General features: G+C 41.9%; 1 protein-coding gene across 1 annotated transcript in view; it reads left to right on the forward strand.

The window, feature by feature from the left end:
* The first annotated feature begins 10810 nt into the window (after positions 1 to 10810).
* LOC116410385 (5-hydroxytryptamine receptor 3A-like) overlaps positions 10811 to 13100 on the forward strand; it is a 29681-nt gene continuing 27391 nt past the window's right edge. Inside the window, exon 1 of the mRNA XM_031900744.1 lies at positions 10811 to 10860. Within this exon, the coding sequence (XP_031756604.1) occupies positions 10815 to 10860 (46 nt within the window). The 5' untranslated portion in view covers positions 10811 to 10814. The remainder of the gene's footprint in view (positions 10861 to 13100) is intronic.

The raw sequence follows: 13100 nt of genomic DNA on the forward strand, positions 1-13100 counted from the left end.
TCACAGCAATCCAGTCCGCAGCCGCGGTCATCTGGAAATAATCTGGTTGCAGTCCTCAGTGGTAGCAACCGCTTACCAACTCCCATTCAGGCAGCATGTTGCGCTTGCATCTGGGTCCGAGGTCTGTCACAAAATGGCCGACGCTCCGCAAAGTCTCGTCAACAAGTGTGACTTCCCGCGGGATCTCACAGAAGCGCGCCAAAATCCACAGCGATTGATTGACGGCTTCAACAGCCAATGGGTACTCTTGGGGGAACCTTCAAGCCCGAACCCACGGCCAAATACAACATAGAATTCACGATCAGCATCCACAGGCACCTTTTTCCTATCAAGTCCGGCAGCCTGTCAGCAAAATTTAAAGTTACATGCACACCAGCTCAGCACCCTCAGGATAATGGCTCCGCCCTGTTCAAGGATGGCTCGAGCCCCACGTTGGGCGCCATAAATGTAACCCTTTCTTGGCTGTAACAAGCCAACAGCACGGCTAGATAGGCCTTGAGCATGGGGTACACGTGACTCAATCCTTCAGGATGGGCCTTCGCTATGTGGAAGTAACCAAACGGAGCTATGGTGTAGTGCAATTACAACCCACTGTAGCTGTGTGCAGTGCAGAATAACAAATGGGCGCCAGAAGGTTCTTGCAGTTTAACAGTAGAACTGGTTTATTTTCAGCAACAAGCAACTTGCAGGGTTATGCAATATACTCACACACATCAGTTAGCATAGCTTTCTCTGAGGACAGCACAGAGAGGGTGCACACCCGCTCCTCCCAACTCCCCTTGAGCCAGGCAGGATCAGTGCCACCGGTTCAGTTGCTCACTCTGTGGAACAGCTAGCTGGATACCACACTCCTCAGGCCCCACGGCAACTTTGGATCAGGGTTCAATCTACCTGCCTCCTAGGTCTAAACCGTGGCCCTACACTAAGGCTACAGTGCCTGTCTGGAAGGGTACTCCCACAGCTACTTTCCTCTGAGCCAAACTGCTCGTGCTCTCTTCCCTCACTATCTCACTTTCCTAGAAAGTGCTCCACAAAACTTGCTATCTAACTGGTCCTCATTCACGGGGTCCCTGTCCCCGACTTCACCAGAGTGGCTGACCACACTCTGGGGCACATGGCTTTACTGGAGGCCTAGTTCCTTTGCCTCCAGCACAGTGCTCCTTCCCCTGTGAACACAGGCAGCCAAAGAGGCAGACCCACCCCCCTGCTAAACACTATATCAGAGTGCCAAGGGAGTGGTCTCCCTGTGAACCAATAATCACACATCTGAACTCAAAACTGATACAGGGGTCTTTGCCCAGTAACAGCACAAAACCAGGAAGCTGCAGGGTTTAAAGCCATAGGGACTAGTTAACCCTATGGATCCCTACATATATATATATATATACACTCACCTAAAGGTTTATTAAGAACACCTGTTCAATTTCTCATTAATGCAATTATCTAATCAACCAATCACATGGCAGTTGCTTCAATGCATTTAGGGGTGTGGTCCTGGTCAAGACAATCTCCTGAACTCCAAACTGAATGTCAGAATGGGAAAGAAAGGTGATTTAAGCAATTTTGAGCGTGGCATGGTAGTTGGTGCCAGACGGGCCGGTCTGAGTATTTCGCAATCTGCTCAGTTACTGGGATTATTACGCACAACCATTTCTAGGGTTTACAAAGAATGGTGTGAAAAGGGAAAAACATCCAGTATGCGGCAGTCCTGTGGGCGAAAATGCCTTGTTGATGCTAGAGGTCAGAGAAGGGTATTTGTATGGTGTTCCTAATAATCCTTTAGGTGGGTGTATATATATATATATATATATATATATATATATATACAAATTGCTGGAAAGCTGCACACCATGATGCACACCATGATGTTGATACCTGGGTGCCTGTGCAACGGATAAGTATACAGGCAGGAGTGACAGCACACACAGGATTTCCACAAAGGAGTCGCAGGATCAAAACAGTTCTAAAGTGCATACCTCTGTTGTGGATGTGAGCGAATTGCCACTTTAGAGGCTCGCGTTAGCGCACTAGAGAAATGGGTTGCAACACTGCGTTCGATTAACAATCTTGACAGAAGTCCCTTGCTTACTGAACAAGAGCTAGCGGGGTCAGATAGTATAGGGGGAGGGAAGCAACGAAAGGATGATAGGGCAGTAAGCTGGGTGACAGTTAGACAATCTAGTGTGGGGAAAAGGAAAAGGGAGGCTGCTCCAGGGTTTACGCATCCCAACAGATTTGCCAGATTGTTTGAAGAAAATGGGAGTGTGAACTCTGGACTGGCAGTTCTAGATGAGGCTGATCTCTCTAACAACCGGGAGACCAGATTCTCTAGTAGTGGTGTGGAGGAGAGCAGAGCTAGGCCTAAACAGATGGTGGTTATAGGGGATTCAATCATTAGGAAAGTGGACAGGGTAATCTGTCGAGCAGATCTTTTCAACTGAACAGTTTGCCGTCTTCCTGGTGCCAGGGTTCAGCATGTGGTTTATCAGGTTGACAAATTATTGGGAGGGGCTGGGCATGACCTGGCTGTCTTGGTACATATCGGTACTAACGACAAAATGAACGGTAGGTGGGGGACCTTAAAGAGTGAGTTCAGGGATCTAGGCTCTAAGATTAAGGAAAGGTCCTCCAATGTAATTTTTTCAGAAATTTTGCCGGTGCCACGTGCAAGTTTAGGGAGACAGCGGGAGCTTAGGGAGCTAAATGCGTGGCTAAAGTTTTGGTGTAGGAAGGAAGGGTTTGGGTTCCTAGAGCACTGGGCTGACTTTTCTTTGGGGTACAATCTATACAGCCGTGATGGATTGCACCTCAATGGAAGGGGGTCCGCTGTGCTAGGGGAGAGAATAGTTAAGAGGCTGGAGGAGTGTTTAAACTAGACAAGGGGGGGGTGGGTGAGCTAGAGTTCTATAGGAAAGCTAGTGTAGACGGGGCAGTGGGACTAGCAAAGGGTTGTGGGGGAAGAGTGAGGGGGGCATATAGTTTATCAGATAAGGAGCTTCCGTTACAAGGAAAACAGTCTAATATTTGCCTTGGCTCTAACTCTCCGTTAGCTAATTTAAACATCAGAGGGAGAAGTAATCTCCGCTGCATGCTGGCTAATGCACAAAGCTTTTCGGGTAAATTAGGGGAGCTGCTAGCTATTGCATGTATTGAAAATTATGATTTAATTGGTATCACTGAGACCTGGTAGGATGAAAAATGCGACTGGGCCGGGAATTTAAATGGTTAAACACTTTTTAGGAGGTACAGAGAGATTAAAAAGGGTGGAAGGGTTTGTCTTTTTGTAAAGTCAGATTTAAAGCCATGTAATAAAGACATTACCAATGAAAACGTCAAATCTCTTTGGGTAGAAATTTCAGTAGGGCTGAAGGTCACAAAGAAAATGATCATTGGTGTATGCTATAAACCACCCCGTATAGATGAGGCGGATGAGACCCAGTTATTGTTGCAAATGGAGGAGGCTTCACAACTGGGTCAAGTTGTTATTATGGGGGACTTTAATTATCCGGACATTGACTGGAGTAATGGGGTGGCTAAGTCAGAAAAATTACAACTTTTTATTTCAGGCAGTTCAAGAACCTACTAGGAATGACTCTATTTTGGACCTGGTAATATCTAATAATACTGAGTACATCTAATAATACTGAATACAAGTTATGATCACTGTTCCCCAAATGCTCACCCACACAAATGTTAGAGATGAGTTCATCTCTAACATTTGTGTGGGTGAGCATTTGGGGAACAGTGATCATAACTTGGTCTCCTTTGAGCAAGCTAAAATAGAGATGGAAAGGGATATTGCAGCTAGGAGTAAAAAGAATCCAAAATTATTTTTTAATTATGTGAATAGTAAAAAAATGAAGCAAGAAGGGGTGGGAACCTTATTCATCTGAGGAGCCAGCTAATGAAGGCATCCCTTTTAATATGCCCAGTTCTAGTAATTTAGCTACTGACGCATGGGTCACTCGGGAGGAAATTCAAAAGAGACTTGAACGTGTAAAGGTAAACAAAGGTCCAGGACCGGATGGGATTCATCCCAGGGTATTAAATGAACTGAGCGCTGTGATTGCCAAGCCTCTTCACTTAATTTTTCAGGATTCGTTGAGGTCTAGCATGGTGCCGAGAGACTGGCGTATTGCTAATGTGGTGCCGTTATTTAAAAAGGGATCCCGTTCTCAGCCTGAAAACTATAGGCCTGTTAGTCTGACATCAGTAGTAGAAAAACTTTTGGAAGGGGTAATAAGGGATAGGGTACTTGAATACATTGCAGTTCACAATACTATAAGTGTGTGCCAGCATGGTTTTATGTGTAACAGATCTTGCCAGATTATGAGGAGGTAAGCAGGAACCTTGATGCTGGAATGGCAGTTGATGTCATCTACTTGGACTTTGCTAAAGCGTTTGATACAGTACCTCACAGAAGGTTAATGATCAAATTGAGGAATATTGGCCTAGAACATAATATTTGTAATTGGATAGAGAACTGGCTGAAGGATAGATTACAAAGAGTGGTGGTAAATGGAACATTTTCTAATTGGACCAGTGTGGTTAGTGGAGTGCCGCAGGGGTCAGTCCTTGGTGCTTTGCTTTTTAGCTTGTTTATTAAGGACCTGGAGGAGGGCATAGAAAGTACTGTATCTATTTTTGCTGATGACACTAAATTGTGCAAAACTATAAGTTCCATGCAGGATGCTGCTGCTTTGCAGAGCTTTGACAAAATTGGAAAACTGGGCAGCAAACTGGAAAATTAGGTTCAATGTTTATAAGTGCAAAGTTATGCACTTTGGTAGAAATAATATGAATGCAAACTATCTACTGAATGGTAGTTTGTTGGGGGTATCCTTAATGGAAAAGGATCTAGGGGTTTTTGTAGATAACAAGTTGTCTAATTCCAGGCAGTGTCACTCTGTGGCTACTAAAGCAAATAAAGTGCTATCTTGTATAAAAAAAGGGCATTGACTCAAGGGATGAGAACATAATTTTGCCCCTTTATAGGTCCTTGGTAAGGCCTCACCTTGAGTATGCAGTGCAGTTTTGGGCTTCAGTCCTTAAGAAGGATATTAATGAGCTGGAGAGAGTGCAGAGACGTGCAACTAAACTGGTAAAGGGGATGGAAGATTTAAACTATGAGGTTAGACTGTCGAGGTTGGGGTTGTTTTCTCTGGAAAAGAGGCGCTTGCGAGGGGACATGTTTACTCTGTACAAGTACATTTGAGGGGATTATAGGCAGATAGGGGATGTTCTTTTTTCCCATAAAAACAATCAACGCACCAGACGTCACCCCTTTAGATTAGAGGACGGAGCTTCCATTTGAAGCAGCATAGGTGGTTTTTCATGGTGAGGGCAGTGAGGTTGTGGAATGCCCTTCCTAGAGATGTGGTAATGGCAGATTCTGTTAATGCCTTTAAGAGGGGCCTGGATGAGTTGTTGAACAATCAGAATATCCAAGGCTATTGTGATACTAATATCTACAGTTAGTATTAGTGGTTGTATATATAGTTTATGTATATGAGTGTATATATTGGTAAGTATAGGTTGTGTGTGCTGGGTTTACTTGGATGGGTTGAACTTGATGGACTCTGGTCTTTTTTCAACCCTATGTAACTATGTAACTTTGTATGTTATTGTGACCAACGTTTCAGCTCCACACAGGAACTTTCGTCAGGGATATAACACCACCGTGGGGGACAAACAGATATACACCCAAAAAGGGTGCCAATGTTGTTGCTAATCAACCCATACACAAAACAAGTGACCAAAGAAACAAAAAACTAACTCAAATATAATAAACCCTATAAATCACACATAGCTTGTTCTTGGCAATATGTGTGTCATACACCAATAAAGTGAAAAATTGGGCACATGATCGCACTGACTCCCAAAGGCGGCACCTACCCGTTTACCTGAGCTCCCATCCGAACGTGCAGAGGATAACCGTGGCTGCACTCTGTAGGCCGTTCCTGTCAAAGTGGACAAAGTCACATACTTGTCACATACTTGGCAAGTCTATACACTGTCATCCCACATGACCAGAGTATAAGAGCAGGCAATAGGGCACTATTCACGAACGTTACTACAAAAATAGCTACTGAATTTTTTACATATCTCCTTGAGCTCATACTCACTAGAAACTTTTTTCGATTTGAAAATAAATTTTACCTGCAAGTGTCTGGCACCGCGATGGGTAGTGCCATGGCACCATCCTATGCGAATCTTTATATGGCCGAATTTGAGAATGCCCACCTATTACCACTACTTCACAAGTCTATTCTAATATATTTTCGCTATATCGACAACCTCTTTATGATTTGGACAGAAGGAGAGGAAGCCCTTCTCTCCTACCACCGCTATCTGAATAACCTTGATTGTCCTATCAAACTGACATTGAAATATCACAAAGAAAATATTGACTTTTTAGACTTTAATATCTTTAGAGAAGGTTATAGACTGGGTACCAGACTATTCCGTAAGCCGACTGATCGTAACTCCATCCTGCATCCCTCCAGCAAACACCCACCAGCAACGATTAGAGGTATCCCGTACTGCCTGTTCCTCAGAGTCATTAGGAATAATAGCTCAACCGATACGGCTAATACTCGACTACAAAGAATGTTCGACAGATTTCTAGAGCGTGGGTACAAGGAGCATACGCTGCAGGCACAACTTCAGAGGGCCCTGTCCCACACTCAAGCAACGTTATTGGATGAGGAACGCAAATCGACACCACTTATCTTCACAACTACTGTACTTTTTCCCCTACCTCCAAGGCATTAACAGAGAGTGTCACCAGGAATTGGCCTATCATAAACCAAGATGAATCTCTGGCCCTCTTCCAAGTCCAGAAACCCCTGATGGGCTATAGAAAGGGAAAGAGTTTGAGAAACCTATTGGTAAAAACTGACTTTAAGAATTGTAACAATAAACAGCTGGACTGGTTATCCAACATCAAGAAACTCGGGTGCTATAAGTGCCCGGACTGTGTAACATGTAGGTGCCTACTTACTGGTCGTCTACATCATCACTTGCCCATGTGGACTGTATTACATTGGGAAAACTGTCACAACATGAACGGATCAGAAATCACTGTTCGGCCATTAGCAAAGGAGGGGGAATCTAAACAACCTGTTTATATGTATTTTGTGGTCACAGCCTCATTGCACCCCTGCCTAATGGCTTACAATTTAGTGGTTGAGCACAACTTTCCCTTTTTCTTGTTTTATTGTTTATACAGGAGTAGTGGCCAGCTCCATGTTGTAGCCCCCACTCTTCCCAGCTACAGTCAGGTGATCTCAATGGAGCCAATAAAAGGGCAACCATATGGGAGTTTTAACCTTATAAGCAAGAATGTTGCTGGTAAAACTTAGTCCCTTTGCTCAGTACTAATCTTAAATTACTTATATAGGTCAGTGTAGGACTGGCCAGAAGGGATGACTTTGACGTAGTTGGCCAGCTTGAAGTATATTTTTTGGAGAGTAGTAGTCAGCACCAAGCCTTGTGATTAGTTAGAAGGTTCCCCAATGGCCACTTTCCATCGGCATATCCTGGTACAGAAGAACAGGAACAGCACCTCTTGTCTTTGTAGATTAAAATGCCTTTATTGCAAAGTTTTTTGGGGCAAACAACAACAGCAGCAACATTTCAGGTCACATAAGACCTTTTATCAAGCTCATCTCAGCTCAGCTTGATAAAAGGTCTTATGTGACCTGAAACGTTGCTGCTGTTGTTGTTTGCCCCAAAAAACTTTGCAATAAAGGCATTTTAATCTACAAAGACAAGAGGTGCTGTTCTTGTTCTTCTGTACCAGCTTGAAGTATATTGCAATGTATGGACAAACAATCCCTCTTTTGGGTCGGGGGGGGGGGCATTTCTTAGTAGCTGAATGCACAGAAATGTCTTAATGTCCAATTTCTACATATTGATAATGGGTGAGTGCAGAGGATCTTTTGCGGTTGTCTAAACAACCTGTTGCCAGACATTTTCTCAATATGCATCATCCTTTACCAACTTTCAGGTGTATGGCCGTCGATCACCAACCCCCGCTATCCAGAGGGGGCAACAGGAACCTGGCTCTATTAAGGAGGGAGTCCCGATGGATATACAAATTAGACTGTGTGGCCCCACGAGGGCTAAATTAGACCTTACCTTTTGGATGCTTTATTTAGATGCATAATGACTTTATCCAACAGCCCTCTTTTTTGAATATTTTTGTGTATACTGTAGCAGACTAATTTGGGTTACTATGTATAACTACCTTAGTTACAATGTTGCAACTCTCCTCCTGGGCCTTCGGGGTGCACTCATGTGCACATATGACCCCTGGTGGTATCAACTCGTATAACCAGCTCCCTAGAGTTAGCAGAGTCCTGTACCGTACTGGCTTGCTGGATTGCAACCCCGCGTGGGGCACATATTCCTATCCATCCTGCATGGTGAATTCTATTAGAGGGGGACAGAAGGCGGCTCCCCCTGATATGGCCGTGCTTTATGAAATATCTTGGATATTCTGATGTCTACTGCTTAAGGAACCGGCATGTGAGTAAGTGTTGGTGGCAATTCCATCCCTATGCAGAGTACCCCTAGCCTTGTGTACTTTTAGGGCGAGTTAACCCATATTACAGCAGCGAGGTGCCGACTTTGTGCCTTCCCTGGCACAGCCGACGACCTCCCTAGCTTTGCAGGAATGCACTCTGCACGGTGGGGAAGTCCTCAATGACAGTCTCTGGTCTTGCCCTAACGTTCGGACCAACGCGTCTGCTCACCACTGCCTGGTTGCCTAGTAACGGCGGGCGAGACGCGCTACCCACAATACACGAGCCATGGGGTGTCCCCGCGAAGTATGTGACTTTGTCCACTTTGACAGGAACGGCCTACAGAGTGCAGCCACGGTTATCCTCTGCACGTTCGGACGGGAGTTCTGGTAAACGGGTAGGTGCTGCCTTTGGGAGTCAGTGCGATCATGTGCCCAATTTTTCACTTTATTGGTGTATGACCCACATATTGCCAAGAACAAACTATATGTGATTTATAGCGTTTATTATATTTGAGTTTGTTTTTTGTTTCTTTGGTCACTTGTTTTGTGTATGGGTTGCCTAGCAACAACATTGGCGTCCTTTTTGGGTGTATATCTGTTTGTCCCCCACGGTGGTGTTGATACCTGGGTGCTCGTGCAGGAATCAAAATGTATTTTGGACAAGTGACGGCACTCGCAGGAATTTTGCACACACGTTCAATAATAGAGAAAAGTTTTTGGTTTATTTGGATTTCATAAACCAAAAACTTTTCTCTATTATTGAACGTGTGTGCAAAATTCCTGCGAGTGCCATCACTTGTCCAAAATTTATATATATATTATGTATGAATAATGATATGAAATCCATTATCTGGAAACTCATTATCCAAAAGCTCTATATTATGGTAAACCGATTTCCCATAGACTCAATGTTAATCAAATAATTCCAATTTTTTTTTAATTATTTCTTTATTCTCTATATTAACTAAATAGTAGCTTGTACTTGATCCCAACTAAGATGTAATTAATCCTTATTGGAAGCAAAACATTACTATTGGGTTTATTTAATGTTTAAATAAATTATACTAAAGGTATCAAGATCCATATTACAAAAATAGCCAAATTATTTGGAAAACCTCAGGTCCCAAGCATTCTGGATAATTGATCCTATAACTGTATAATATACAGTATTAATTAACAATAGGTAAGCTGATTGCATCTGACAGGGACCATATTACAGAAGTTATATTTTACAAAATATTTTTATATTCACCCTCTTAGAAGTTTTCATGTTTATTGTCATAGAACATTCAATCACAGTGAATTTTTATTTTATGTCAAAGTGAAAACAGATTTTTGCAAAGTTATTAAATTTTAATAAGTATAAGTATATACCTCTTCTACTCAGTATTTAGCAAACACACTTTAGCAGCAATTACAACTCCATTGTAACAGTGCAGGCTTCGAAACATGGCCTTTAGGTGGTAACAGAAATAAATTAGATATATATTATATTTTTTTAATATAAAAAAACACTGTCATTTGAATAGCCCTTTAAGGTTTGAAGATGATTGAAACATTGCAATATTTTACTGTGGAAAATACATAACTTAACTAGATTTACAACAACTCTATTGCATAACTGAAGTGTTTTGCTGTCAAGATACTGTGAAGTTGTACACCCAATACTGTCAGCTCAGCAGTTGGTTTACTGTGCCTTGAACAGAATATAGATGTGGAAAGACATCTGACATGTGACCTTTTAAAAATTTCCCTTGCTTGCCAAATCCCTCTTAAAAAAGGGTTGTTTGTAATTTGTTGTCTGCTAAAAGTTCTTCTTTGCTGCATTTTTTTGGGTGCAGGGCAATAATGTATGAGGAGATTTCCCTTGCAAAACTGTCCTCTTTTGTCAGATTTGCTGAGTGCTGGCAAGAACCTGTGGAGACCTGTCAGTGCAATATCCAATAGTCTGATGCTCAATTCACCTGCAATATTTCAGCTCTGGGGCCAAGTTTGTATAGATGCACTTGCTTCCAAATACCTTACCTAACTCTTGCAGTTATAAAAGCAAATGTCATACATAGCTTGAATGTCACCGCAAACCATGTCAGAGATATAATACATATGATAGCAAGTGACCAACTCTTTAACATTCCTGCTCTGTTATTTTTTCTCAGAGCTACCATACTAAACAAGTTAAACAGCTTAAAAAAAGATTTATTTCTTTGTATGACCTAAATCCCACCCACAGATAGACTATAGCGATTAAAGGCATCTTTTCAAGCACATTGCACTCTGTTGTACAATGGATCCACACTTGCTTTCCTTGCTGCTCATAGGCACCTGGTTAGGTAAGTTATATTATTTCTGGGCGCTTCTTAAATGTTTAGAAGAGGGTTTTCATCTTGTCATGTTATAAAAGTTTACTTTTGAACAGAATATCCAGCATTGTCATTTTAGCTGCAGCTTTAGTACTAAAAGAATACTATCATCCAAAAATAGATTTGAACTTGATTAAATTCAGCTTAATTAACATATTAGTTATAATTATATTACTGTTTAAAAAAGGTATAAGCATGTTTTTAGTTGCAAGGGGAATATATTTTATTCTGCCTCTTCCCAGTCACAGTAATCACTAATAATGGTTGGTACCAGGATGAGGAAATACAAACATAACATAATGGGATACTATTAAGCCAATTGTGCATGGTGTGGACAAAATTATGTACAAATTGTGACACTAGGGGCTTCTGGGATAATCAGGAGGTCTAGTAATTTAGAAAAGGATATAAAAGGCATGAACAATTTAAGAGGTATCATTTACAATTACAAAGTGCAGTACTTTGTGCAAATAAAGGTGAGAGAATTGGACCCTTCAGATTACCATTTAGGAAAGTGCTTTCATATATTTGTGTTGCTCTTCAGTTGCATGGTGTGCCAATGAGCTAGTTGCATCTGTTTTACACCTACCTTGAGTAGGTATATAAGGGCATTTGTATAATGAATGCAAAATATAATTCAAAGCAAGACACATTTTTTTACAATACATACATTAATTGTAAATGTAATTGCCACTGAACACTAGGGGGAATTCACAAAAGTGGTGATATTCCGACACAATAAAAGTGGAGATAATTCACAAACATCTATCTCCACTTTTGTGAATTTGTCTTTTAAACAGACAGTTTTCAGATTTTGTCATTTTCCCGACATTTTTTTTATGAATTTGCCTTAAGCTGTTAGTAAATCTGTCGGTGCCATCAAACCCAGTCCCACAGCTACAGGAGCCCTGGGATATGAATTTTACCAGCAGGATTTTGCATTTCATATGCCATTTGTCATTTCACTTTGGGGCATTTCCTGAGGGGTAATTTTAGTTTGCCCAGGGAAACTATACATCATTTTTCAGGACAATCTGGGCTTTCTAATGTTTTCTATATTTCTGTGGAATGCCACTCCTGTAACAAGATTTAAGGGTCTAAATACCTTCTTCTCTAGCCCCTACTCATTACTGGTCAGCAGCAATCCGGCCCCCACACCAACATGCCCAGTGAATAGAGGTCCAACTGGACTAGGGCCCACTGGGTTTTTATTCAGTGCCCTATTGGGGTCAGTCCAACCCTGTACCCCAATATCCCAGTTTGGGGGCCAGTGTGTATGTGCCACCAAGATGGCTGCTGGGAACAGGTGAGGGCCAATGCTGTCAAGCAGCTCTGTAGTTCTGGACATGCTATGGGGGCACAGATAAGTTGGGGCAAATGTCAGTGAAGTGATTAAAGCCTGGGAGGCTTTATTTTCCTTTTAATAAAAATGTTTACGATATATTCACACAAAATTTTTATTATTGCCTCATTGATTAAGCTAAAACTAGCATAGCAATGCAAATGTGAGGTAAAAACTTTTTATATATAAGATATAAATTAAACTTTTTTTATTCAGTGTTTTACTTGTTTATAAAATGTTAATGAGGCTTTTGCACCTATTGTTCTAGGGTTAGACAGAAACTTGTCCCCAAACAATAGTCTGCTAATCCCCATTAATATGTTAATGATCCCCTAATGGGGCCCCTACCTTAGGTGTGAAATGGAGACTGGGGGAAACAAGACAAAACAGAAGAGCTTAGAATTGATCTGACAGAGTTACACTGAGCTTTACTCCATTTTGAAAATGTCACAAAATTCACAAAAGTGTCTGTAAACTGTCTTTCTTTCACCAAAAACGGAAAAGTGGCGGTTGAGTCGGAATTTAGGCGGATTTCTGTTTGGGAATCTGGAGAAAGTGTTTTCCACCACTTTTCCCACCACTTTTACTCCAAAAAAGGGCTACCTCCACTTTTGTGAATTCCCCCCAATGTCTGTCTGTCCATAATCCTAGCTGTTATCTGTAACTATGTAGTAGATTCCAGCTGATTAACAGACCTGGCTGGATGAGATCTGACTCCTGCTAATTTGTTTGAAGAGTCAAAATGAAAATGTTAGAGGGCTTAATTCCTGTGGTTCCCATTGCATGCTGCATGGATAGGACATCTTACATGACAATTGGGTTGCTGTGCACAGCTAGGAAAGCCCACAACAATGTGGCTGCAGCAGCT

The sequence above is a fragment of the Xenopus tropicalis genome, chromosome 4 (assembly GCF_000004195.4).
Source record: "Xenopus tropicalis strain Nigerian chromosome 4, UCB_Xtro_10.0, whole genome shotgun sequence".
NCBI lineage: Eukaryota > Metazoa > Chordata > Amphibia > Anura > Pipidae > Xenopus > Xenopus tropicalis.